This window comes from Saimiri boliviensis, chromosome X (assembly GCF_048565385.1).
Source record: "Saimiri boliviensis isolate mSaiBol1 chromosome X, mSaiBol1.pri, whole genome shotgun sequence".
Lineage (NCBI taxonomy): Eukaryota > Metazoa > Chordata > Mammalia > Primates > Cebidae > Saimiri > Saimiri boliviensis.
This window is the reverse complement of record NC_133470.1, coordinates 45322083-45349797: the sequence shown is the minus strand read 5'-3', so window position 1 is coordinate 45349797 and position 27715 is coordinate 45322083. Positions and strand designations below refer to the sequence as shown.

The 27715-nt window shown below is 52.1% G+C and overlaps 1 protein-coding gene across 1 annotated transcript; it reads left to right on the top strand.

Annotated features, from left to right (window-relative positions):
• Positions 1 to 1515: 1515 nt before the first annotated feature.
• On the top strand, positions 1516 to 27292 carry CACNA1F (calcium voltage-gated channel subunit alpha1 F). Its single transcript, XM_010350230.3, has 44 exons — positions 1516 to 1648; positions 1886 to 2028; positions 2123 to 2275; positions 3987 to 4183; positions 4295 to 4398; positions 5307 to 5464; positions 5714 to 5806; positions 5913 to 6006; positions 6172 to 6198; positions 6349 to 6509; positions 7432 to 7657; positions 8613 to 8820; positions 8910 to 9030; positions 9145 to 9226; positions 10847 to 10892; positions 11398 to 11449; positions 12138 to 12282; positions 12471 to 12600; positions 13001 to 13060; positions 13211 to 13317; positions 13403 to 13490; positions 13940 to 14047; positions 14138 to 14190; positions 15390 to 15536; positions 16468 to 16669; positions 16768 to 16926; positions 17743 to 17853; positions 18109 to 18192; positions 19247 to 19375; positions 19735 to 19800; positions 20053 to 20144; positions 20571 to 20730; positions 20959 to 21086; positions 21364 to 21460; positions 21647 to 21749; positions 22003 to 22104; positions 22286 to 22416; positions 22654 to 22785; positions 23350 to 23522; positions 25308 to 25415; positions 25530 to 25657; positions 25762 to 25874; positions 26549 to 26746; positions 26995 to 27292. Exons 3-44 carry the CDS (start codon positions 2149 to 2151, stop codon positions 27223 to 27225), a joined length of 5181 nt encoding a protein of 1726 aa, XP_010348532.1. The 5' UTR covers positions 1516 to 1648; positions 1886 to 2028; positions 2123 to 2148; the 3' UTR covers positions 27226 to 27292.
• Positions 27293 to 27715: the final 423 nt, after the last annotated feature.

The following is a 27715-nucleotide window of genomic DNA, read 5'->3' as shown; positions in this document are numbered from 1 at the left end:
AGGCTTTGCCCAAGGCAACACAGAAGTACCAAGTGGTAGAGTCAGGATTTAAACTCAGGCAGCTTGTTTCCTCCAAAGCTGGGAATCTTAACCAGGCCAATCTACTGCCCCTCTGAGGCTAAAATAAGACCATGGGATCTGGGAATGGCCTTAGCTGAAAACCCCAATGCAAAATTCAAATCCCACCCAAAACTCAACTTCGACCCTAACCTGTATCCTAATCCTAATTCCAGTTCATTCAAATACCCAGTCCTAACCCTAAGTCAAAGCTCCACTCCTACCTATATTTAAACCCATGCCCCCACCACTCAAATTTAACCTTAAATTGGCCCACCTCATGGCAATTTAAACTCTACCCCAAACTCAAACAACAATCCTACTTCACTTGGAAATGTAATCTTACCTTCACTCCCCTGTAAAGTCTCACTCTAGCCCTAATCTTAATTGGAACACCAACTCTTACTTCCCAGTCCTTAACCCAGCTACTCCCAGCTCTCCCTGATTTTCCACGCTCTTCTCTCCTTCCTTCAAACAGAGGGACAGGATCAGATACGAAGCAGCCACAATTGCCCCAATACCCTGTCCCTCCCTGACTCAGTTTCTCCATACAGACACCACCCCAGAGCCCAGTCCAGCCAATGGGGCAGGCCCTGGTCCCGAATGGGGGTTGTGCCCCGGGCCCCCAGCTGTGGAAGGCGAAAGCAGTGGGGCATCGGGCCTAGGGACCCCGAAGCGAAGAAACCAGCACAGCAAGCACAAGACTGTGGCAGTGGCCAGTGCCCAGCGGTCACCTCGGGCCCTCTTCTGCCTCACTCTGGCCAATCCCCTGCGGCGGTCCTGCATCAGCATCGTGGAGTGGAAGCATCCTGGAAAGCAGGGGTGGGGCCCAGGGGTAAGGGTCATCAGTGTACCAGGAGTCAAAAATTGGGTAAGGGCTGGAATGGAGGAGGGCTGAGGTCACCAGGGTTCAAGAGTCAAGGAGTGAATCACAGCAAGAGTTGAGGATAGTTAAGGTTTCCAGGGGAGTCAAAGTCAAGGCCTTGATCAGGGCAGGAGTCAAGAATGTCAGGACCTGTCACCTTGGGTGTCAAGGGTCAGCACTAGGTGGGAGGTCCCCAAGGGAGTGAGGGGGTTCCCATGCCACTCTGCCAGGGTCCTTGACTGTGTCCACCTGAGGCCCTTCGACATCCTCATCCTGCTGACCATCTTTGCCAACTGCGTGGCCCTGGGAGTTTACATCCCCTTCCCTGAGGACGACTCCAACACTGCCAACCACAACCTAGTAAGGCCTGCCCCGCCCTAGCCCGTTCCCAGCCAGATAGAGCCCCGGTAGAGCTCACTCCTTCCAGCCAGACCCCGCCCTCTCTCTGACCCGGTTGACCCGGCCCGGCCCAGCCCCATCCTCAGTCCCGACTATGCTCCCCACGCCCCAATCAAACCCCGCCCTCAAATAACTCCCCGACTTCCCGCCCCGCCCCCTTCCCGCCCCACCCCCCACCTCTGCCCAGGAGCAGGTAGAGTATGTATTCCTGGTGATTTTCACTGTGGAGACTGTTCTCAAGATCGTGGCCTACGGGCTGGTGCTCCACCCCAGCGCCTACATCCGCAATGGCTGGAACCTACTCGACTTCATCATCGTCGTGGTCGGGTGCGCGTCTGCGGGGGGCACCCCACCCTAGCCGCCTTCCTACCCTCAGGCCCGCCGAATTCTGGGGTCAAGAAAGTGACCCTTTCAGACCCTCGGCATTCGGCAGCCAGAATCAGAATATGATTAAAACCCATTTCTATTTCTAGTTACAGGGACTTGTGCATTTCTGAGAAGGGTAGGGTGGAGGGGGGAATCCTAGTTTAACCTCCACCTCCCTGCCCGGTGCTCCCCCATCAGGCTGTTTAGCGTGCTGCTGGAGCAGGGTCCCGGACGGCCAGGCGACGCCCCGCATACCGGGGGGAAGCCGGGAGGCTTCGATGTGAAGGCATTGAGGGCGTTTCGGGTGCTGCGGCCACTGAGGCTGGTGTCTGGGGTCCCGAGTGAGTGGCTTATCCCCCAAGATCGGAGGTGGAGGGTGGGGGTGGGACTGAGCTGACCCCGTCCTTATTTCTGCCTACCCCTCCCTCCCCGCAGGCCTGCACATAGTGCTCAACTCCATCATGAAGGCGCTGGTGCCGCTGCTGCACATTGCACTCCTCGTGCTCTTCGTCATCATCATTTATGCCATCATTGGGCTCGAGCTCTTCCTTGGACGAATGCACAAGACGTGCTACTTCCTGGGATCAGGTTAGTTGGCCCGCCCCTCCTAGGCAGAACACGCCCCCTCCTCTGGTTCCCAGATTCAAGGCTGCACTTATAGAAACCCACTGAAATTCACAAGATTCCGCCCCCAGGCTCAGGTTCCACCCCCAGATAACCAAGTCCCACCCATATATTCAAGACTCTGCCCTAAATCAGACTACAACCCCACCTCACTAATAGCTCCGCCTCATCACAAGACTGCACCCACAGGCTAAGGTCCTGTCCCGCACTAAGACAACACCTGGCTCGGTAGCTCCCGCCTGTATTCCCGGCATTTGGGAGGCCGAGGCGGGAGGATCACTTGAGCCTAGGATTTCGCGACCAGCCTGTGCAAAATAGTGAGATCCAGTCTCTAAAAATAAGTTAATTAATTAATTTAAAACAATTTTAAAAACCTTTATCCTCGACTTGGAACCATGGAGAATGCCTGTAATCCCAGCACTTTGGGAGGCCGAAGTGGATGGATCACTTGAGGTCAGGAGTTGGAGACCAGCCTGGCCAACACAGTGAAACCCCGTCCCTACTAAAAATACAAAAAATGAGCCGGGTGTGGTGGTGCACATCTGTAATCCCAGCTACTCGGGAGGCTGGGGCATAAGAATCGCTTGAGCCTGGGAGGCGGAGGTTGCAGTGGACTGAGATCGGATAGCGCCACTGCACTCCAGCCTTGGCGACAGAGTGAGACTCTGTCTCACACACACAAAAAAAGACTATCCTCCAGGACTGGCCTCATACACTCAGAGCATTTATTGCAGACCTTAGCCCATGCCTTGCCCCTCCCCTCTTCAAGAGACCCGCCCAAATTCACAAGACTCCGCCCCCAGGCTCTTGCCTTACTGTATTGTTATTTACAAGACTCCACCCCAGGATTCAGATCCCTGTTGGTGGGATCCCTAGCTTCCCAGTGGTTCAGAATACGGATCTTACAGAGTTCTGCTCTAGAAGCGGAGCTGAGGGTGGCCTTAGAAAAATCTAGAACATGGCCGGGTGCAGTGGCTCACACCTGTAATCCCAGCATTTTGGGAGGCATAGGCGGGTGGATCACCTGAGGTCAGGAGTTCAAGACCAGCCTGACCAACAAGGTGAAACCCCATCTCTACTGAAAATGCAAAAATTAGGCCAGGCGTGTTGGCAGCAGCCTGTAATCCCAGCTACTCAGGAGTCTGAGGCAGGAGAATCACTTTAACCCGGGAGGCAGAGGTTGCAGTGAGCCGAGATCGTGCCACTGCACTCCAGCCTGGGCGATGGAGCAAGAAAAACAAGAAAAAAGAAAAATCTAGCCGGGTGCGGTGGCTCAAGCCTGTAATCCCAGCACTTTGGGAGGCTGAGGCGGGTGGATCACGAGGTCAAGTGATCGAGACCATCCTGGTCAACATGGTGAAACCCCGTCTCTACTAAAAATACAAAAAATTAGCTGGGCATGGTGACGCGTGCCTGTAATCCCAGCTACTCAGGAGGCTGAGGCAGGAGAATTGCCTGAACCCAGGAGGCGGAGGTTGCGGTGAGCCGAGATCGTGCCATTGCACTCCAGCCTGGGTAACAAGAGTGAAACTCCGTCTTAAAAAAAAAAAAAAGAAAAGAAAAGAAAAAGAAAAATCTAGGACCCAAGTCGAATGTCCTAAGTGGGCGGGGCTTCAGGGTGGCAGCCACTTCGAGTGGGCCTGCTTGGAAACCCCAAGCTCCGGTCTTCCTGCAGACATGGAAGCGGAGGAGGACCCATCGCCCTGTGCGTCTTCGGGATCCGGGCGTGCATGCACTATGAACCAGACTGAGTGCCGCGGGCGCTGGCCAGGGCCCAATGGAGGCATCACCAACTTTGACAACTTCTTCTTTGCCATGCTGACAGTCTTCCAGTGTGTCACCATGGAAGGCTGGACCGACGTGCTCTACTGGGTGAGGCAGACTGTGGGCACACAGCTTGGAGGCTGTACCTGCCTTTCCTCCCTGACACTCAAGCAGGAGTGTCTGCCTATCCTGAGGGGTGCATGCCTTTTCTCTCCCCAGATGCAGGATGCCATGGGGTATGAACTGCCCTGGGTGTACTTCGTGAGCCTTGTCATCTTTGGGTCCTTCTTCGTCCTCAACCTTGTGCTTGGTGTCCTGAGTGGGTGAGGGACCTAGACACTCCCTGCTTCCCACCCCTCAGCCACTGCCCCCTTCTTTGTGGCTGACAAACTCCTAGGTATCCTTCAAAACTCATCTGAAATACTCCTTCATTCAATCATGAGCATCTATTGTATGTGAGGCACCATTTTAGGTATGGAACAAAAGACAAAAATCTCTGCCTTCCTGGTATTACACTCTGATAGAGAGAGACAGAAAATAGCAACATATGCAATAGAATAAGTGTGTGCATTTATATGTTGGCACACACATATATGTAGTGTTTTATATGGAATGTGTGCTGTGGAAAGAAAGGAAAATAAAAGATAAGAATGGAGAGATCTTGTGATTATAAACAGGGATGTAAGGAAAGGCTGTTTTCACAAGTTGTTATTTAAGTAAAAATGTGAAAGAGGCCAGGTGCAGTGGCTCATGCCTGTAATCCCAGCACTATGGGGGGCCAAGGTAGGAGGATGGCTCTGGGTCAGGAGTTTGAGACCAGCCTGCACAATATAGTGAGACCTTATCTCTACAAAAAATGAACAAAAATAGCTGGGCATGGTGGCGAATGCCTATAGTCCTAGCTACTTAGGAAGCTGAGGTGGGAGGATCACCTGAGCCCAGGACACTGAGGTTGCAGTGAGCTATGATCACACCACTGCACTCCACCCTGAGTGACAGAGTGAGACCCTGTCTCTGGGGAAAAGAAAAAAAGAGAGAGATGAGGGAGTGTATGATGTGGTTATCTGAGGGAAAATCGTTCCAAGCAAAGAGAATGGTCAGTGCAAAGGCTCTGAGGCTAGAATGTGCTTGACATATTCAAAGAGTAGCTAGGATGCTAGTGTGGACGGAGTGATGAAAGCAAGGTGTTCGGATTGGCTCCTCCCCCTAAGCCTCTATCCTCCTCCCTCAGGGAGTTCTCCAAAGAGAGAGAGAAAGCAAAAGCTCGTGGGGACTTCCAGAAACAGCGGGAAAAGCAGCAGATGGAGGAGGACCTGCGGGGCTACCTGGACTGGATCACTCAAGCCGAAGAGCTGGACATGGAGGACCCCTCCACTGACGGCAACCTTGGTTCTTTGGCTGAAGAGGGCTGGGCGGGCCATCGTAGGCAACTCCAATCTGGGCCATTCCCTGCATGCCTTATATGTGGTCTGCCCTCCTGAGACCCACCCAGGCCTGATCTGCAACAACTCTAGCCCCAGCCCCTGAGTTATGGCTCAAAATGCAGAATCAAAGACTCCAAATGACATGCCTACCTTAGACATGGCCCGAACCCTGCCCCCAGTATGTCCTCCCTAATTGTCCTTTCTCTCCCTGCAGGGCCACAGCTGGCCGAGCTGACCAATAGGAGGCGTGGACGTCTACGCTGGTTCAGTCATTCTACTCGCTCCACACACTCCACCAGCAGCCATGGTGGGGGTCCAGGCAGGCTGGGGTGGGGGTGGGTAGGCAGAGGTGAAAGCCAAAGGTTGGACCTCAGGGTCTCAGGTCCTGACCACTATCCCCACCTTGCCTACAGCCAGCATCCCAGCCAGTGACACCGGTTCGATGACAGAGACCCAAGGCGATGAGGATGAGGAGGAGGGGGCTCTGGCCAGCTGTACACGCTGCCTGTGAGGGCCCCCAGCCCCTGACCCAGCCCAGAAGCCAGTCCAAACCCTGACCCTAATTCTTTCTTTAGCCTCAAGCCTTGACCTCAGTCCTTGATCTCTGGCTCCAGCCACTGACTCCCCCTCTACCCTTTATGACACCCACCTCCCATCCCCCCTCTTTTTCAGAAACAAGATCATGAAAACCAGGGTCTGGTGAGTTGGGAAAGTTGTGTGAATCCTTGACTCCAAGACTTTGAGAGCCCCTCCACCTCCAAGCCCTCATGACCTTTGGGATCCCCCACATGAGATCCCCAGGGCAGGCTCAGGTAGGTGATCTCAGCTGGTGGGCTCCCCTTCCCCTAGCCGCCGCCTCCGCAGAACCAACCGGGTCCTTCGGGCGCGCTGCCGTCGGGCTGTGAAGTCCAATTCCTGCTACTGGGCTGTGCTGTTGCTTGTCTTCCTCAACACGCTGACCATCGCCTCTGAGCACCACGGGCAGCCTGTGTGGCTCACCCAGATCCAAGGTACACCCCCAGCCTGCCAGTCATCTCCCCCAGCCTCCTATTCCTTCTATGCCAGAAGCTCAAATCCAGGACTTCTAGGGTACCTCAGCCTCCAAAACACTGCTTCCCCACCCCCAAATAAATGCAGAGCCCTTAGCCTGTCCCATCCCACTTTGTAGCTTACACAGGTAGCACCTGCTGTGTGCCTCAAGCTCCATTCTCAGCACCTTTCTTTATGTGTACTGACAATTTCTTCACCACAACCTTATGCGAATTAAATACCAAGGCACAGAACACTGAGCACCAAGGCACTGAGGGGTTAAGCGGCTAATCTCAGGACTCAGCTAGTGAGTGTCAGAACCAGAATTAGAACCCAGGCAGCCTGGCTCCAGAATCCAGGCTCTCAACATCTCACTGTCTGGACAAGTTCTCCGCATCTACAAAATGGAGATGATAGATAGTTGTATCCACTTCATGGCCCAGTGAAGAGGATTAAATGACATAAGGTGAAAAGTGCTTAGGACACCGTATGGCCCACTATATAGCTAACACTTTATAAGTGTAAGCTCTTACTATTATTCTTTATAATCTCAGCCTCAACCTGAATACTGAGCACATTTCTAACCCATAACCCACAAACCAGCCCCAGTCCCAAAGAAACCCTAGACTCTAACTCTACTTATGAATTGGGGTCTTCCTGGACTCATAGGTGCTGACTCTGGCCCCTCCACCCCATCTCTGTCCCTTGCCCCCATCTCCAAGCCCCTCAAAACTTCACCTACTCTGACCTACAAACTCATCCTAATCCCTAGCCCTAAGCCTTCCCTCAGCCAGCACCTGGCCTGATACCAGCTACCCCGGGTCACCCCATGGTCCCTAGTTACCCCCTACATGTCATCACGGAAACTGGCCAGGCCAATCACTCCCTCCCCTCTCCCAACAGAGTATGCCAACAAAGTGTTGCTCTGTTTGTTCACGGTCGAGATGCTTCTCAAGTTGTATGGCCTGGGCCCCTCTGCCTATGTCTCTTCCTTCTTCAACCGCTTTGACTGCTTCGTGGTCTGTGGGGGCATCCTGGAGACCACCTTGGTGGAGGTGGGTGCCATGCAGCCCCTGGGCATCTCGGTGCTCCGATGTGTGCGCCTCCTCAGGATCTTTAAGGTCACCAGGTGTGTATCGAGGGAGGGGAAAGACTGGGGCTCTAAACACAGCCCCAACAGCCCCCACCCAAGCTCCAATGATGACTTCATCTGCTTCACCATTCATTGAGCAGACATCCATTGAGTGTCTGCTGCGTGTGAGGTGCCCTACCAAGCCCTAGGGCAACACCAGGAATCAAAGCAGACACAAGTTCCTGTCTTCATCCACTAGGGAGAATGTCTACTCCATTTCCATCGCCTTCCTCAACCTCAACTCCTGCTCTAACGTTTTTCCCCAACTCCGTCTCCAATTTCAACACCATACTCATTCCCAGCCCAAACCCATCCCAATCCACAACCACAATACCATCTCTGATCCCAACCACGGGTCACCTATGAGCCCATTTACAACCCTAGCACCCATTTCCAAGCCCACCCCCATCTCCCACCTCATCCCTAACTCCCAGCCCCATCCTCATCACTAACCACCAACCATAATGCCATCCTCAATCCCCAAACACAACCGCCATGTCCCTAACCCCTTTACCATCACCCTCTTGTCAACTGCAACTCTATTTCCAGCCTCAGCCTGTCTCACCCCATCCCCTCTTCTGTCCAAATCCTCCACCACAACTTATCCTTAACTCCATCTCCAACCCCAAATACATCAGAACCCCATCCCCAACATCAGGCCCAGTCTCAACCTGAAACCCAATTTTAGCTTCACCAACTTCCATTAAACCTCCATCCTGACCTCATCTCCCAATCTCCCATTACACCCCTAACTGCAGCCATAATCCCAAACTCAACTTTCCCCCACTTCTTACTCTCATCTCACTCCAACCCCAAAATCATTTCCAACACTGACATCAAAGCCTATTTGAGCCCCACCTGCCCAGGTGCATCCCAAGCTGCAGCCCTGCCTTGGCTCCTGACGCTCCAATGGACATGGCATTGATCCGGCCCCCTTTCATTTCTGCTGCAGACACTGGGCATCTCTGAGCAATCTGGTGGCATCCCTGCTCAATTCAATGAAATCCATCGCATCCTTGCTGCTTCTCCTCTTTCTCTTCATCATCATCTTCTCCCTGCTTGGCATGCAGCTGTTTGGGGGCAAGTTCAACTTTGACCAGACCCACACCAAGCGAAGCACCTTTGACACATTCCCCCAGGCCCTCCTCACTGTCTTTCAGGTGGAGTCTGGAGACCCTGGGATGGTTGGGTCGAGGGTCCCTGGAGTTGGAGGGGGTTCAAGAGCTCCACGGTGACTTCCCACCCCTAGATCCTGACAGGCGAGGACTGGAACGTGGTCATGTATGATGGTATCATGGCGTATGGTGGTCCCTTCTTCCCAGGAATGTTGGTTTGCATCTATTTCATCATTCTCTTCATCTGTGGCAACTGTATCCTTGGAGCTTTGTGGGGCTGAATGATGGTGGAGTGGGGGCGGACAGGGAGACCTGGGTGGTCTATAGGCAGGCTGCTTCTCCAACCTTTGCAGCCTAAGCTCATCCCAGACATCCTATTGAATGTGTTTCTTGCCATTGCTGTGGACAACCTGGCCAGTGGAGATGCAGGCACTGCCAAGGACAAGGGCGGGTGAGATCTGGCTCCACCCCTAACACAATCTCTCTCTGGGGTCCCTGACTGGGAATCCCTCAAGACACCCACACCACCAGAGATGACTCTAGTCACCCTGGTAATCCCTATCTCCAGATACAATCTGCCAGTCCTCATTCATTCAGCATGCATCTATTAAGTGCCTACTCTCTGCCAGGTCCTGTTGTAGATACTGAGGAGACAGCACGGGTCAAGGCAGACAGAGTCCTTGCCTTCATGGAACTAACATTCTAGTTGGGGAAAACAAGAAAAACATAAACAGATGAATATATAATGTATGTTGATAATATGTAATAAAGAGAAATTGGCTGGCCCGAGTGAAGCAGTGTTTACAACTAATTGATCACAACCAGTGACAGATTTCTTTGCTTCTTCTCCACTCCCACTGCTTCACTCGACTAGCCTTTAAAAAAAAAAAAAGAAAAGAAAAGAAAATAAATAAAATAGAATGAAAGGATAGCAAGAAATGAAGATTGTTCTTTGGGGTTAAAGTTGGCAAGGAAGCTCTCTACGAGGAAGTGACATTTCACCAGATAGTTGAATGCAGTGAGGGAGTGAGCCATGCAAATATCTGGAGGAAGAGTATTCAAGGAAGGGGAGTGGCAAGTGCAAAGGTCCTGGGGTGCTAATGTTTTTAGCACTTCTTTTTTTTTTTTTTTTTTTTTTTTTTGAGATGGAGTTTTGCTCTTGTCACCCAGGCTGGAGTACAGTGGCGCTATCTCAGCTCACTGAGCTCACTGCAACCTCCACCTCCCAGGTTCAAGCAATTCTCCTGCCTCAACTTCCTGAGTAGCTGGGATTACAGACGTGCACCACCATGCCCGGCTAATATTTTTTGTATTTTTAGTAGAGATGGGGTTTCACCATGTTGGCCAGGTTGGTCTTGAACTCCTAACCTCAGGAGATCCGTCTGCCTTGGCCTCCCAAAGTTGTGGGATTACAGGCGTGAGCCACTGCACCTGGCCACATTCTTAGCACTTTCAAAAAGCTACCAGTGATGGCCTGGCGCAATGGCCCACGCCTGTAATCCCAGCACTTTGGGAGGCCCAGGAGGGTGGATCACCTGAGGTCAGGAGTTCGAGATCAGCCTGGCCAACATGGTGAAACCCCATCTCTACTAAAAATTAAAAAAAAAAAAATAGCTGGACAAGCTCACTTGAACCCACGAGGCAGAGGTTGCAGTGAGCCCAGATTGCACCACTGTACTCTAGCCTGAGCAATAGAGTAAGACTCTGTTTAAAAAAAAAAAAAAAAAAAAAACAGTGAGGCTGGAATGGAGCGAGCAAGGAGAGTGGTGTGGAGTGAAGATCAATGGAGGAAATGTGGGAGCCAGATCCAGGGCTTTCTGGGCCAGGGTGAGAACTGTAGTTTTTCCTGAGTTCAGGAGCCATGGGAGGATTGTGGGCAGAGTTGAGATGTCCCACACAGGGTTTAACAGGCTCCCTCTGGCTGCTTTGAGAACAGACTGTTGGGGGAGGGGCAGCAGGGAAGCGTGGAAGCAAAAAGGTTCTGTGGGATCCAAGAAAGGTCTGTTCTGACTGTACTGATCCCCCTCAGCCTTGCCCATCTGCAGAAATCACCCCCTATTTCCTCATACAGGGAGAAGAGCAGTGAGAAGGACCTCCCACAGGAGAATGGAGAGCTGGTGAGTTACAAGCGTGGACACTGTCTACACCTCCCACTTCCACCACTACCTGTCTATGTGTGTATGTCTGGTTTTATGTTGTTGTTGTTTTATTTTGAGATGGAGTCTCACTCTGTCAGCCAGGCTGGAGTGCAGTGGAACCATCTCGGCTCACTGAAACCTCCGCCTCCTGAGTTCAAGAGATTCTCCTGCCTCAGCCTCCTGAGTAATGGATTGCAGGCGTACACCACCACACCCAGCTAATTTTTGTTATTTTTGATAGAGACGGGGTTTCACCATGTTGGCCAGGCTGATCTTGAACTTCTGACCTCAAGGGGTCCACCTGCCTCAGCCTCCCAAAGTGCTGGGATTACAAGCATTAGCCACCACACCTGGCCATGTGCATGTCTTTGACCTTCATTCTCTGCCTATTCATTCCCCAATTATTGCATTTCTTCCATGCCTCTCCTGTTTCCATTCCCTGTGTCTCCCTCACCATTGATGACCCCCGTCTTCCTGTCCTCAGGTGCCTGGTGTGGAGAAAGAGGAAGAGGAGGGTGCAAGGAGTGAAGGAGCAGGCAAGTGGGCAGGGCCAGGTGGAGCAAGTGTGGGATCTTGGGGACAGAGCTCAGGCAGACAGCTCCTGCTCCCTGAGACCCTCCTCTCCAGAGATCAGCCTTTTCCAGGATCATCCTGAAAATAACAGACTTGGTGTGTGGTTAGTAATATTTGGGAACGTTGAAGTTAAAGAAGAGAAATGCAACCTAGGCGACATAGCAAGACCCCATCTCTACAAAATTTAGTTAGCCAGGCATGATGATGCCATCCTATAGTCCCAGCTACTCAGGAGGCTGAGGCAGAAGGATCGCTTAAGCCCAGGAGTTCAAGGTTGCAGTGAGCCATGATGGCACCATTGAAGTCAAGCCTAGGGGACAGAGTGAGACCCTATCTCTAAAAAGAAAAAAAAAAAAAAAAGAAGACAAACACGTTTTGTTTACTGCTGAACTTCTCAGAGCCTTTATTATATAATAGTGTGTATATACAACATTCATTCAACACACATTTACTGAGTTCCTACTGTGTCTCAGGCACTGTTCTAAGTGCTGTGGACACAGCAGTGAACAAAACACACTAAAATACCTTCCTGGAGGAGCCAACATTCTAGCACGGAAATGGGAAGAATTTGCTATATGACAAATACTGTTCCGGGTGCTTTATGTCAACTTACTCAATTAATTTTCTTTTGTGGTCTTTCCCTGGTGCCAGACATGGAGGAGGAGGAGGAGGAGGAAGAGGAAGAAGAGGAAGAGGGTGCAGGGGGTGTGGAACTCCTGCAGGAAGTTGTACCCAAGGAGAAAGTCGTACCCATCCCTGAGGGCAGTGCCTTCTTCTGCCTCAGTCAAACCAATCCGTGAGTGCTGGAAGTGGCGGGGGGGCGGGAGATGAGGCAGGAGGGGCTGGGACAGACGGAGGACCATGGAGCAGCCAAGGTGGGAGTGAGGGCTTGGCCTGTTGCAGCAGGGCCAAAGCTGTAGCCCTTGGAATCCCAATCAATTCTGTGTTCCTGAGTTCTGACCACGGCCCACTCCCTCTCTGCAGGCTGAGGAAGGGCTGCCACACCCTCATCCACCATCATGTCTTCACCAATCTTATCCTGGTGTTCATCATCCTCAGCAGTGTATCCCTGGCCGCCGAGGACCCCATCCGAGCACACTCCTTCCGAAACCACGTGAGCCTTTGGCTGGGAGCTAAGAGCTGAGGGGAACCTCCCAGAGCAGTCCTAGTGGGCACAAGCTGGGGCAGGGTGGAGACAAGGAGAAGAGCCCTAGGTGAGACAAGAGAGAGGCTTAATAATGGCGGCTGATGCAATTCCAGCCTTTACTGTGTGTGCAACACACAGGGAAGCGCCAGGGAGGAGATCAATATTTGACTGAGGAGGAAGCTGTGCTCAGAGAGGTTAAGGAGGCCAAGGGCGCCCATGTAGCTGGGCAGAGGCAGAGGAGTCCAAATTTGAACCCTAATCTTTCTGATGGCCAAGCCTTTTGATAAATCACCTAGGATCCCCTTGAGTCGTGACTTGGTGGCTCCCTGCTCTTTCTCACCCGCCCCCGCCCCCCACACCGCTGCAGATTCTGGGTTACTTCGATTATGCCTTCACCTCCATTTTCACTGTGGAGATTCTACTAAAGGTGACTAATGGGACCACAGTCCTTCCCTCAGTTGCCCCAGCACTCTCCCCACCCGTCCTTGTAGTCCACCTCTCCTGTCCCCATCCCCACCTCCTCCAGCCCCCACCATCCCCAGGTCTGGAGTCTAGCCTCATGTCCTCCTGTCCCCAGATGACAGTGTTTGGGGCTTTCCTGCACCGCGGCTCCTTCTGCCGTAGCTGGTTTAATATGTTGGATCTGCTGGTAGTCAGCGTGTCCCTCATCTCCTTTGGCATCCAGTAAGTGACAGCCCCCACGCAGCCCTCCCCATTCCTCTCACGGGCCCCAGCCAGGGCCAGTGCCTGAGGATTGCCCCGTCCCCAGCTCCAGCGCCATCTCGGTGGTGAAGATTCTGCGAGTACTCCGAGTACTGCGGCCCCTCCGAGCCATCAACAGGGCCAAGGGACTCAAGGTAACCCCACCCCACCCAAACCCACAGGACCCAGGCCCTGCCCTGCCCCTGGGGCCAGAATCACTGATCAAACTGACCATTTGCACTGTTGTGTGGTCATACAGCCTGGACATGACATGTAAACACACATCCCTGATCGCTAGCCATGTGGCCTGACCCGTGTTCCTTCCAAGTGACCATACGTTTTTTACCAGTGACCACATTTCTCAGACCCAGCTCCCTGACAGGTGGCCACAGATCCCCACCCAGCAAACACTTATTCCTGGTGGGTGCCCACACGTCTTTGACCCGTGACACTGCCTCTTGAACACATGTTGCTAACCATACATCCCTGACCCATCACCACATATCCCCAGCCCAATCCCTGAGCTGCATCTATGACCAGAATCCCTGCCCCATGACCACTGTGGCCTGCAGTGTTCAGTAGCCATATGCTTGGTTGCCCGCAGCATGTGGTGCAGTGTGTATTTGTGGCCATCCGGACCATCGGGAACATCATGATTGTCACCACACTTCTGCAATTTATGTTCGCTTGCATCGGGGTGCAGCTCTTCAAGGTGGGGCAAACACTGGAGGGAACGCAAGGCAGGGGTCCGGGCGGGGGTGTGATGAAGGGTTAACCTACTTGACAGACATCCTCCCTACAGGGAAAATTCTACACCTGCACGGATGAGGCCAAACACACCCCCCAAGAATGCAAGTGAGTGCCCAAGCCCCTGCCTTCCATGGCGCTCAAGACCCCTCCCAAAGACTATAGAGACCCTAGATCTCGTCAAAGCCCAAAGATACAGTCCTGGAATTGTCCCAAGAACTGCAGAGGCCCTCAGATCTCACCAAGTCTTTGGAGAACCCTTGATACCTCCCCCAGATCCCTCTCCACATTCCCCAGAGTGACCTACATTCCACTCCAGAACCCTTAGCAATCACCACCCCTGCCCTGAGCCCCCAGCTTCCATCTTTTTGAAACTCCTGTAGAGGGTAGTAGTTAAAAGCCTGGGCCCTGAAGTCAGATATTCCTGTTTCAAATCCACTTCATGAGACTTAGGTACATTTCTTAACCTTACTCAGTCCCATTTCACTCAACTGAAAAATGGGGCTAAACAGTACCTATCTCGCAAGGATGTTGTGAAGAGTAAATGAGTTACTACATGGAAAATGTACTTTGTACAATGTAAAGTTGCTACACAGAAAACCTTGGCTTGGGCCGGGTGCTGTGGCTCACACCTGTAATCCCAAAACTTTGGGAGGCCAAGGCAGGCAGATCACCTGAGGTTGGGAGTTCAACACCAGCCTAGCCAAGATGGTGAAACCCTGTCTCTACTAAAAATACAAAAATTAGCTGGGCTTAGTGTTGTGTGCCTGTAATCCCAGCTACTCGGGAAGCTGAGGCGGGAGAATCACTTGAACGCAGGAGGCAGAGGTTGCAGTGAGCCGAGATCATCCCACTGCACTTCAGCCTGGGGGTGACAGAGGGAGACTCAAAAAAATAAATAAATAAATAAAAAGCAAAACCTAGCTCAGTGCCTAGCTAGCATATAGTTAGTGCTAATAAACGTTGGCTATTATTCATTATACTTTTTCCTGGCAGGTGATGATGAGGATGATAATGGTGATGAGGAAATGATGCCAACTATGTGCCAGACACTAGTCTCCTTTATTGACTTGTGACAAGCCAGGAAATCCATTCCGTTATTATCCTTATTTCTTAGAGTGGGGAAACAGAAGCAGAGAGGGTGAATGCGAAAGGTCATTCAGCCAGGACATGGAGGGATCAGGATTTGAACCCAGACCATCTTGCTCCACCACTATGTCCTGCTGCCTCGATGCTGGAGACCCCAGCCCCTTTTCTCCAGTTCCTCACCCCTCCTCACCCATCTAACCTGTTTGCAACATCCACAGGGGCTCCTTCCTGGTGTATCCAGATGGAGACGTGTCACGGCCCCTGGTCCGGGAGCGGCTCTGGGTCAACAGTGATTTCAACTTTGACAATGTCCTTTCAGCCATGATGGCCCTTTTCACTGTCTCCACCTTTGAAGGCTGGCCTGCGTGAGGGACAGGGCCCTGGAGATATAAGGGGATGAGGCAGGGGTCTCTGCAGGATTGGGTTGGGATCTCCTGGGAATGGGTGGGAGTGTACCTTGGGGATGTGACGAAGGTCTCTCGAGACTAGATAGCGTTTTCTGAAGAGTGGGGGATGTATCAGAGGACTGTAGAAGTGGGGTTCTCAGAATCTGGGTGGGGGTTCTTTGGGGACTTAGGTGAGGGGTCTCCAGGAATCGGACAGAGGTCTCTAAGGAACTAGGTAGCTAGATAGAAGCCTAGAGAGGATTGGAGATGGTCTGGGGGGACAGAGTGGAGGTCTGGGTTGGTCGCTTGCATTGGGGTGCGGCTCTTCAAGGTGGGGCAAACACCTTGGTCTTCAAAGAGACGAAGCTGAGATTCAGGGGTTTCTAAAAAGCTGCGCAGCTCTTTGGGGTACTAGTTGGGGAGCTCCGGGAAGAGATGGAGCAAGGATTCAAGTTGATGGGACAGGGATAAATTTCCAGATCATCCTGCCAAGTGAAATTTTGTTACAGAGGTTAAAAAAAAAAAAAAAAAAAAAAATTCCAGATCGTTGTGGGCAAGTTCAGGAGAGTTGCATGGGGGTCTCCGGGTGGTTGGAGACGGGGATTTGAAGGTCTGTGGGAACTTAAGGGATTTCTGAATCTTTGAGGGTCTGAATGGAGACTCTCTGGAGGGCTGTATGGGGGTTTCTGAGGGTGTGGGACAGGGGATTGGGGACTCTCTGAGGGCCTGGCAGGGGTCTCTTAGAGTATGTATGGAGGTTCCAGGTGGTTAGGTCAGGAGATTTAGGGGTCTTTGAGGTGCTGGGCAGGAAACTCTGGAGTGTCTGTGATAAGTGGACTGGGGACAGGTCTGAGGGGGTCTGAGAAATCCCCTAACCTGCCCCACATCTACCCACCTCTGGCTCCCACAGACTGCTATACAAGGCCATCGACGCATACGCAGAGGACCATGGCCCCATCTATAATTACCGTGTGGAGATCTCGGTGTTCTTCATTGTCTACATCATCATCATCGCGTTCTTCATGATGAACATCTTTGTGGGCTTCGTCATCATCACCTTCCGTGCCCAGGGCGAGCAGGAGTACCAAAACTGTGAGCTGGACAAGAACCAGGTGACCTCTGACCCTTGACCCCCTATGGATGGTCACCAACCCTTCCCCCCCTTGCCTCAGGACCCCACTGCTCACTCATGTCCTGCCCTGGTATGCAGCGTCAATGTGTGGAATATGCCCTCAAGGCCCAGCCACTCCGCCGTTACATCCCCAAGAACCCGCATCAGTATCGTGTGTGGGCCGCTGTGAACTCGGCTGCCTTCGAGTACCTGATGTTCCTGCTCATCCTGCTCAACACAGTTGCCCTAGCCATGCAGGTCTGAGATCTCTGCCTGCCCCCCACCAGACTCTGACCCTATTCTTTCCACATAATCCCTTGGGAACCATTAGGAACACTTTAGGCTGCAAGTAACAAACCCCCTGCCAACTAACAGTGACTAAAGCTATAAAGACATTTGCCATATTTCTTCAAGTCTATGCCCAATACTTGTAAGTTGCATCTTGATTTCAGAGATGTGAGAATGTGGAAAAAAAAGTAGCCAGTGGCCATTGTAAGTTGCCATTGATTATAAAATGCACCCCAATTTCAGAGATTCTAAAATGTAAAAAGATGTGCTTCCTGGAGTCAATGAACTGTGGTAATTACCTCATGTATCAAGACGTGCAGAGGTAGGCCATTCATTGTTCATCAGGGACCCATGCTCTGTCTGTCTTTCTGCTTCACCATTCTTAGCAAATTGGCATTTGTTCTCATGGTTGTTGTTTCATGGTCAGAGCTCCAGACATCAAACTCACACTCGAGGCAGGAAAAAGTAGGGAGAGTTGCACCAGGGGCCTCTCCTCATTTGATCCTCTTATTGGAAAGCAAAATATTTTTTACAGAAGCTGCTAATCAACAGCAGATTTATGTTTATGTATCATTAGTCAACTTGGCCTTGCCTAGATACAAGAGAAGCTAGGAATCAAGAACTAACCTTTCCAGTATCCAAAATGGGAGGCAGACAGTGCAAGGGGTTTGGCCAATCCATAGTGCAATCATGTCCCCACTCGCCTCAGCCCGGGCCAAGGAACATTTGGTTGGGAGTGGGGGATCTCTGCCTCAGGCTCCATCTCCACTTGATTTTCTCCTGTAGCACTACGAGCAGACTGCTCCCTTCAACTATGCCATGGACATCCTCAACATGGTCTTCACTGGCCTCTTCACTATCGAGATGGTTCTCAAAATCATCGCCTTCAAGCCCAAGGTGCCCCCCCTGCTTTAGCCCCACCCACCAGTGGATGAATTCCTTTGGGGTGGAGCACATTTCAAAGCTCTAGGGTTGGAGATGCGGGCAGCAACCAGGGAGTGTGAGGCTAGGGAGTGAGAGGGATTCAGGTGCAGGCCCATTGTGTGGTCCAAGTTAAGCCCTGGCCCCCTTAGCACCCCCTACTACTATTGGCGCCCTACCCTGGCTTAAGAACTTTGAGAAGACAGGGCACTGCTTTTCTCCTGCCTGCAGCATTACTTTACTGATGCCTGGAACACGTTTGATGCTCTTATTGTGGTGGGCAGCGTAGTGGACATTGCAGTCACTGAAGTCAATGTGAGAACTGGCCTTTCCACTATCCATTCACCCTACACACCTTCCCTCACCTTTATCCGGGGGCTCCCTTTCACGTGGGTAGGTGGCTCCCACTCACATCCTCCCTACTCCTGGAGACTCAGTGCTTCTCATTCTAGCTCTGTCTCTTCTGAGTCCCTATTGGGTTCAGCCAAAGTCCCCCTGTACCAGGTTCCTCATTCCATTTTGTAACCTATCTGCTGGCTCCACCATCTCCTGAAATGCCTCTCCTGTTATTCTGTTCTCTCTTTCATTGCCTTTACATCCCCCATCCATTGGCTCTGTCATCTCTACTGACTCCTGTTTTGGCTCCATCTTTTCTGATGACTTCATTGGCTTCATTTCTCCACCAACTTCATCGTCTCTGACACTGGCTCTTTCATGGCTCTGTCATCACCGCTGACTATATCATTGGCTCCATCACCTCCGTTGGGTACTACATGGTTCTGTCACCTCAACTGACAACGCTGCTGGTTCCATATCTCCATCACTGGCTTCTCCATTGGCTCCTCCATTGAATCTCTCATCTCCATCATCTCCATGACTCCACTGGTTCCATCATTTCCTCTATTGGCTCCAATGTCTTTCATCCATCCTTTATTCTCTCCTCTCCCTTGCACTCCCATTACCAACTTTTTCCACAACATCCTTATCCACAACCACATAAACTTTCCTAATGTCCTCTGTATAATGACCCCACGACCACCCCCTATATCTGCTTCATCATTTCTCCCCTTGTTCATTTGGGCCTATGATCTCATCATCTCCCCTATCACCACTTTATTGGCCATATCTCCCTCTAGAATGGTGGCCACCTCGGTGAGGTAGCCCACCCTCATAATAGGGACTCTCTGCTTGTCCCTCCGTCCCTCCGTCCCTCCGTCCCTCCGTCCCTCCGTCCCTCCGTCCCTCCGTCCCTCCGATTACCCTAGGACCTGAGTGATTTGGGTACTGGGAGGGCCAAAGCATGAGATGAAATAGGGAGATAACTGGAGTAAATGCAAACTGATCATCCCTACTGCACCCCTCACCCCAGAGCTCTGAAGACAGCTCTCGAATTTCCATCACCTTCTTTCGCCTCTTCCGAGTCATGCGGCTGGTCAAGCTTCTCAGTAAGGGCGAAGGAATCCGCACATTGCTCTGGACGTTCATCAAATCCTTCCAGGTAATCCCCTACCCCATCCCTTTGACCATACCTCGCCCCCATCTCACACATCTCAGCCTGCCCCTTTACCACCCTCAGTACTACATCCCGCAGCATGCCATACCCATTTCCAAATTATCATTTCCAATTTTCTCTCTTTTCTGGGCTCTCCATTCTCAACACAGCTCTGGCATCACTGACCTCACTCTATCTACTTAACACTATGTTCACATTTGAGAGACACCACAGTTCTGGGCACTTTGGAGATGGACTGCAACTCCCAGTAGGCCCAGGCCAGGGAAACCGGTGCATTCTGGGGCTTATAGTTCTCTGCCTGAACCTGTGCATCTATTCTCTGCCACCCTCACCCATCCCTATAGGCCTTGCCCTATGTGGCTCTTCTCATCGCAATGATATTCTTCATCTACGCGGTCATTGGCATGCAGGCAAGTGGGAACCTTAGGAGGCATCCCTTAGGCACTCCTCTGCTGACAGGGGATAGGGTAGGAATGGCTCGAAAGTAGGGGTGGCAGGTAGACAGACAAGCTGGATGGCCCTGGGTTAATCTACACATCTGTGAAATGAGATCGCAGTGATGCCCCGTTTGTCAGAGTTATGAGGCTCCTTTAGGTATTAGGAGGTGTGAAATGGGTGGGGCGTGGGTTCACCTAACTGACACAGCTCTGGTGTGTCCACAGATGTTTGGCAAGGTGGCTCTTCAGGATGGTACACAGATAAACCGAAACAACAACTTCCAGACCTTTCCGCAGGCTGTGCTGCTTCTGTTCAGGTGACATCTACTCAATCCCCTACCACCTCAATCTCCAGCATGCCCGTGGGTGCCCATACACCCTCTCTGAGCCCCAGACTGCTTGAGCTATGGGAATAACAGGGCAGCGTGGGGCTCCATACAACCCGAGATGTTTCCTGGCTATGATGTGAGGAGTCTGTTAGACTATTCTAGCCTCAGCCATTCTCTTTCTAGCTGTAAGACGCATCCCCTTCTCAGGTTTCAGTGCCTCATTTGTAAGATGCAAACACGACTGTCATCAACATGGCCACACTGGCTGTTACAATATTGAAATATTATCTGTGCCAGATGTAGCCCCTTGTGAGAAGTGGGTCATCTCCTCACTCTCCAGTCCTCCCGCAACTCCATTTGCCATGACTTCATAGCCTCCCCTTCAGGATTCTACCCCTGTGTGACCCCCACCAGGTGTGCCACCGGTGAGGCATGGCAGGAGATAATGCTTGCCAGCCTTCCTGGAAGTCGGTGTGATCCTGAATCTGACTTCGGCCCTGGTGAAGAGTTTACCTGTGGTAGCAATTTTGCCATCGCTTATTTCATCAGCTTCTTCATGCTCTGTGCCTTCCTGGTGAGGACCATTTCCTCACAACCACCACCACTGTCATGGGGGCTGGGCCTGAGGGGCTCAGGGATGTGATGTGGGCAGCCCAGATCTTCAGAGTGACTGGCCCGATGACAAGATCAACCCAGACTCATGACCCAGTGACCATATAAGCGCACACTAGCCTCCCACCATCCCTCCATGACGCTGTTCTGCCCTTCACCTAACCCCGCTCCTCTACTCACTGCCCCACAGATCATAAATCTCTTTGTGGCTGTGATCATGGACAACTTTGATTATCTCACCAGAGATTGGTCCATCCTGGGCCCCCATCACCTTGATGAATTCAAGAGGATCTGGTCTGAATATGACCCTGGGGCCAAGTATGCCCTCTACCGCCTTACCTAGAATCCAGGGGACAGTGCACTGCCCTACACAATCCCTTAGCCCCTGAATGTCTGACCTCTGCATCTCATTACCCAGTCAATAGATGCCCCGAGGTTTCCACTGCCCATCGTCTGCCCTCTCTGACTGCCCTCCGATTCTTCCCTGGCAAGCTCTGGAATGTTGGTGGGGGGAGGTAGTGATGAGCTGATCGGGCCTTGAGAAAGAGCTAGAGGGGGTATCACCAATCCAGTGGCACCTCCACTCCTCCCCCAGGGGCCGCATCAAACACTTGGATGTGGTTGCCCTGCTGAGACGTATCCAGCCCCCTCTGGGATTCGGGAAGCTGTGCCCACACCGAGTGGCCTGCAAGGTCTGTGCACCTGTCCACCCCCAGGCCCCTGAGAGGGCTGTCTATCACATGGCAAGGGTGGGAAGGGATCTGCCTTGGGTTGGAAGGGGTGTTTGGTCGTATCCTTAGAGGTTTCTGCCCCTGAACATTTGTGCCTGCATACCCGGCATTTTCCCAGAGTGGGTTTCATGTGTCTGGTGTTCACAGAGACTTGTGGCAATGAACATGCCCCTCAACTCAGATGGGACGGTGACATTCAACGCCACACTCTTTGCCCTGGTTCGGACATCCCTGAAGATCAAGACAGAAGGTGTAGGGGAGGGGCAGGAGTGGGATCCTCCCTGGGGAAGGTAAAAGGACCAAACTTATTGAATGATGGCCCCACTCCTAGTTCTGAACCTCAAAATGGGTAACCGGATTCTCCAGGCCTGTTCCCCGCCCTCCAATGGGGGCGGTGTGTATCTGCGGTAGCAGCTTGTGAAGCCCCCCCCCCTCCAACAGTGAGGGGGCAGCTGTGGAGATTCTTCCTATTGGCTTATGCCCCATATCCTCCTCCAACGCAGGGAACCTGGAGCAAGCCAACCAGGAGCTGCGGATTGTCATCAAAAAGATCTGGAAGCGGATGAAGCAGAAGCTGCTAGATGAGGTCATTCCCCCACCAGACGGTGAGCTATCCCCGCCCCAGTTCCCTGCGCCAGCTTCTGCATGGCAGATGATTGCTCTCCACCACAAAACCAGCGCTGGCCAGAGGGCGAGGGGAAGTCCATGCTGGTGGGTCGGGAGATGGGGAGGCGGGTTGGGGCAGAGGACCCCTGTGTGATCTTGCCTTCTATCCCTTGCCTCTAGAGGAGGAGGTCACCGTGGGCAAGTTCTACGCCACATTTCTGATCCAGGACTATTTCCGCAAATTCCGGCGGAGGAAAGAAAAGGGGCTACTGGGCAACGAGGCCGCCCCTAGCTCCTCCTCCGCCCTTCAGGTCTTCGGGGCTGGGCCTGTTGTGAATGGGCATGTGTGGTAGTGCTGTGGCTGAGGCTGACCTCCATTTTGATCTTGTGAAACCCATGTCACAGATAAGGAAACTGAGGCCCCAGGCCTCACAGAGGGCCACAGTGGCTGAAGGACTCCTTCCCCCACCCTACCCACCTGCATAGAAAACAGAGAAGGGAAGTTCAAACCCTGAGCTTCCTGCTTCCCTATTTCTTCACCCCCACAGGCTGGTCTGCGGAGCCTGCAGAACTTGGGTCCTGAGATGCGCCAGGCCCTCACCTGTGACACGGAGGAGGAGGAGGAAGAGGGGCAGGAGGGAGTGGAGGAGGGAGATGAGAAAGACTTGGAAACTAACAGAGTAAGGACAAGTTTTCACTCTCCCAGGAACTTGATTGTAAAATACTTCATCAATTCCCTGAGTGATTTTACACTGCTTCTGGGAAGAAGCTCCCCCCCACCGCCCCACCAGAGAACCCCCCTCAGCAATAGAAAAATACGCCTATAATCCCAGCACTTTGGGAGGCCAAGGTGGGAGGATTTCTTGAACCCCAGAGTTCGAGACCAGCCCTGGCAACATAGTAAAACCGCCTCTCTACAAAAAAAAAAAAAAAAAAAAAAAAAAAATTTAAAGTAGCCAGGAGTGGTGGTCCAAGCCTGTAGTCCCAGCTATTTGTGAGGCTGAGTCAGGAGGATCACTTGAGCCTGGGAGGTTGTGGCCACAGTGAGCCGTGATTGTGCCACTGCACTCCTGCCTGGTGACAGAACAAGACCCTATCACAAATATTTATTTATTTATTTGATATTTACCGCTGCTGTTGGAGGGCAAGGCCCATATTCATGGATCTGTAGGGGAGCTATGCTATATGACCAAAAGACTTAGCCACAATGGGGATGCAACACTCAGTCCTGTGACTCTCCACAGGACTCCACGATGATCTCCCAGCCCCCATCTCGCCGGGGCTCCAGGATTTCTGTGTCTATGCCTGTCGGGGACAGACTTCCAGATTCACTCTCCCTTGGGCCCAGTGATGATGACAGGGGGACTCCCACCTCCAGTCAGCCCAGTGTGTCCCAGGCTGGATCCCACACCTACAGGTATTGTCAAGTGTCTGGAGGTAGATTGTGAGGAAAGGCAAGGACTAGACACTGGATAGAGGTAATTGAGGAGACAGGAGGTTGGGTGGTAGTAGGGAGGGCCTGGAGGCCTTCGAGCAAAAATTTGGGAAGCATGGAGGTGTTTCAAGGGCTCAGGTAAAAATAGAGGCTGATAAGACATTCATATGAGAAAAGCAATGCAAAGGTTTAATGCAAAAAGCACATTATGTGAAACCAAGAGTTTCAGTTCAAATCCTTGCTCTGCCATTTGCTAAGTGACCTTGGGCTAGCCACTTCATTTCTGTTTCCCCCCGCCCACTTTTTTTTTTTTTTTTTTTTTTTTTCTGAGACAGAGTCCTGCTCTGTTGCCTAGGTTGGAGTGCAGTGGCTCGATTTCAGCTCACTGTAACCTCCACCTCCCAGGTTCAAGCAATTCTCCTGCCTCAGCCTCCCGAGTAGCTGGGATTACAGGCATGCACCATGATGGCTAATTTTTTTTTTTTTTTTTTTTTTTGTACGTTTAGTAGAGATGGGGTTTCCCCATGTTGGCCAGGCTAATCTCGAACTCCTGACCTCAGGTGATCCACCTGCCTCGGTTTCCCAAGTGCTGGGATTACAGGCATGAGCCACCAAGCCTGGCCTATTCACTTCATTCTATAAGCCTCAGTTTCCTCACCTGTATAAAGGGGATGATAAAGCACTTCACAAGGATAAAGAAAGGATGAAATGAGGTAATGCATGTCAAGCATTTAGCTTTTAGACAATACATAAGCAGATGAAATTAAAATTTAAAAAATAATAATTAGAGTGTATAACTTGGCCAGGCACAGTGGCTCACACTGGTAATCCCAGCACTTTGGGAGGCCAAGGCAGGAGGATCGCTTGAGCCCAGTAGTATAAGACCAGCCTGCACAATATAATGAGACCCTGTCCATATAAAAAATTTAAAAATAGCTCAGTGTGGTGGCGCATGCCTGTAGTCCCAGCTACTTGGAAGGCTGAGGTGGGAGGATCAATTGAGCCTGGTAGGTTGAGGCTGCAGTGAGCTGAGATCATGCCGCTGCACTCCAGCCTGAGTGACAGAGTAAGACCCTGTCTTGGAAAATAAAAAATAGAAATACGGCCAGGCGTGGTGGCTCATGCCTGTAATCTCAGCTCTTTGGGAGGCCAAGGCGGGCAGATCACCTGAGGTTGGGAGTTCAAGACCAGTCTGACCAACATGGAGAAACCCTGTCTCTGCTAAAAATACAAAATAAGCTGGGCATGGTGGCGCATGCCTGTAATCCCAGCTAGTTAGGAGGCTGAGACTGGAGAATCGCTTGAACCCGGGAGGCGTAGGTTCCGGTGAGCCAAGATCACACCTTTGCACTCCAGCCTGGGCAACATCCATCTCAAAAAAAAAAAAAAAAAGATGATTAGATGTCATGAGTGGGTAATTACAAAAAAAAGAAAAAAATGGAAATAAAAAAATAAAGTGCCGAGTTTTTACAGGCTCCCCTCATTCCTAATACATGCCCAGTTTTGTGTTGAAGTTGTCTCTCTAACAGGTCAACTTTGATTTTTTTTTAAACTTTGGGTCCTTCCAATGAGATGAATGCCTGTTAAACAAAAGCCCATGGTCACTTTAAAATGGTTAATGTTAATTTTATGTGACTTGTGCTCAACAAAAAAAAATCCGGAAGCCCAGTGTTTCTGTAGGGGTTGGGGCATGTGATTCGTGGAACCAGGGGCCCAGGACCACATATTGGGGGATCTGGTCTGCCTAATGTGCCTCACTTTCCACAGGAGAGGCTCTGGGGCTCTCATCTTCACCATCCCAGAAGAAGGAAATTCTCAGCCCAAGGGAACCAAAGGGCAAGACAAGCAGGATGAGGAAGAGGAAGTCCCCGATCGGTACACTGGCCATGCTCCACGGGATGAACCCATGAGCTGGGGTGGGGGAGGGGTGGGAACTGTGTAGGGGAGGACTGTTGCCCAAGTACATCCCTGGCCCTCCCACCCACACAGGCTCTCCTACATAGATGAGCAGGCAGGGACTCCTCCATGCCCAGTCCTTTTGCCACCTCACAGAGCTCAGAAATACATGGATGGACACCTTGCACCACGCCGCCGTCTGCTGCCCCCCACGCCTGCAGGTGAGAGCAGGGATGGATCCAAGGAGCCCCCAAGGGCCTGCAGGATAGAGATCTGGGGAAGCACTGACATTGCTGTTTGCCCCTGGTGCCCCACCCACCTCCAGGTCGGAAGCCCTCCTTTACCATCCAGTGTCTGCAGCGCCAGGGCAGTTGTGAGGATTTGCCCATCCCAGGCACCTATCATCGTGGGCGAAATTCAGGGCCCAGCAGGGTTCAGGTGAAGCTGCGGAAGTGGTTCTGGGGTCTGGAGAGGTGGGGGCAGCCTAGGCTGAATTTCTCAAACACAGTACATCGGGCCTTTCTTTTTTTTTTTTTAGATGGAGTTTTGCTCTGTAACCCAAGCTAGAGTGCAGTGGGGCAATCTCGGCTCACTGCAACCTCCACCTCCTGGGTTCAAGCAATTCTCCTGCTTCAGCTTTCCAAGTAGCTGGGATTACAGGTGCCCGCCACCATGCCTAGCTAATTTTTGTATTTTTAGTAGAGACACGGTTTCAGTATGTTGGCCAGGCTGGTCTCAAACTCCTGACTTCAGGTGATTGGCCCGTCTCAGCCTCCCAAAGAGCTGAGATTACAGGCATGAGCTACTGCTCCAGGCTTCAGGCCCTTCTGAAGAACAAGACACATGAATGAATGCACACAACACTCACTGTACTTGTGAGGAAACTGAGACCCAGAGAGGTTTATCCCAGATCATGCAGCTAGTAAGTGGCAGAGTTGACATTTAAACCCAGGCCTTCTGTGCTCTTACATAAATAAACTCAAGCCTGACTTAAATCCATTCAGTTTCACTCCAGTTGTATATTGAGGAAAAGGAGTAGGCACAGGAGTGAGTCCTAGATCCTCATACCCTACTCACCCATCCCTGCCCCTCTGATGTTTATTCTGGCTCAGGGTTCCTGGGCAACACCGCCTCAGCGGGGTCGGCTCCTGTATGCCCCGTTGTTGTTGGTGGAAGAGGGAGCAGCGGGGGAGGGGTACCTCGGTAGATCCAGTGGCCCACTGCGCACCTTCACCTGTCTGCACATGCCTGGAACCCACTCAGACCCCAGCCACGGCAAGAGGGGCAGCGCTGACAGCTTGGTGGAGGCTGTGAGTCCAGAGGGCATATAGACAAGATGGATGGGGGAGAAGGGAAGGAGGTGGGAGCTGGAGGAGGAGGGGAAGGAGTCCCCAGGTCCTTCATCGTGCATGTAAATATCCCTTTGCCCTACGACCTCTGCTCACCCCTGTCCCCCACTGACTTCCCTACATGCCCTCATGGGCACATCCTTTATCTACATTGAACCCTCTGTGAACACTGTGCCCTCTGTCAACACTGATTCCACCTGTGCCCCCAGGTGCTTATCTCGGAGGGTCTGGGCCTGTTTGCTCGAGACCCACGCTTTGTTGCCCTGGCCAAGCAGGAGATTGCAGATGCATGTCGTCTGACGCTGGATGAGATGGACAGTGCTGCCAGCGACCTGCTGGCACAGGGGACCAGCTCGCTGTATAGCGATGAGGAATCCATCCTCTCCCGCTTCGACGAGGAGGACTTGGGAGACGAGATGGCCTGTGTCCATGCCCTCTGATTTCCCACCCCTCCCCCACTGCTCAATAAACCTCCTGCCCTCCTCTCCCCAGCAGGAGACAGGCATGGACGACACCCCTGGATTTTCTTGTCTTTGCACTGGGGGCCTGGGGCTGCCCAGGGGCCCCCATCCATCCATCCCCTGTTCCAGCCCTGAGCCACTGCCCACACACGGGTATTTCCAGAAACCAGGACAGCCAGGCCTGATTATTCAGCGTCAAGGAAGGAGGGAGGAGGAGGAGGAGGAGGAAGAGACAGCAGCCAAAAAAAGCTGGAGGCAGAGTGGAGGAGGGGGAGAGGGAGGGCACTGGACAGAGATGGAGGAAAGTGGGGAGAGACGGTGTGACGGGTGCTTGGATCCGGAGAGGAGGAAAGGCAGAGATTTCACCAGGGCTCAGCCAGGTCCAACTAGGAAGGGTAGACGGATGAGAAGGAATGGACAAGGAAATCCAGAAGAGAGTCCTGCGGGGGGAGAGGCCTGAAGGTTGGAA

Bases quoted from the DNA above. Each gene is read 5' to 3' on its own strand.
- CACNA1F (XM_010350230.3), top strand. From the start codon at position 2,149: ATGAAGGCGCTGGTGCCGCTGCTGCACATTGCACTCCTCGTGCTCTTC. The intron at 12,283-12,470 runs GTGAGTGCTGGA...CCCTCTCTGCAG, and splicing joins TGCCTCAGTCAAACCAATCC to GCTGAGGAAGGGCTGCCACA. The intron at 25,658-25,761 runs GTGAGAGCAGGG...ACCCACCTCCAG, and splicing joins GCTGCCCCCCACGCCTGCAG to GTCGGAAGCCCTCCTTTACC.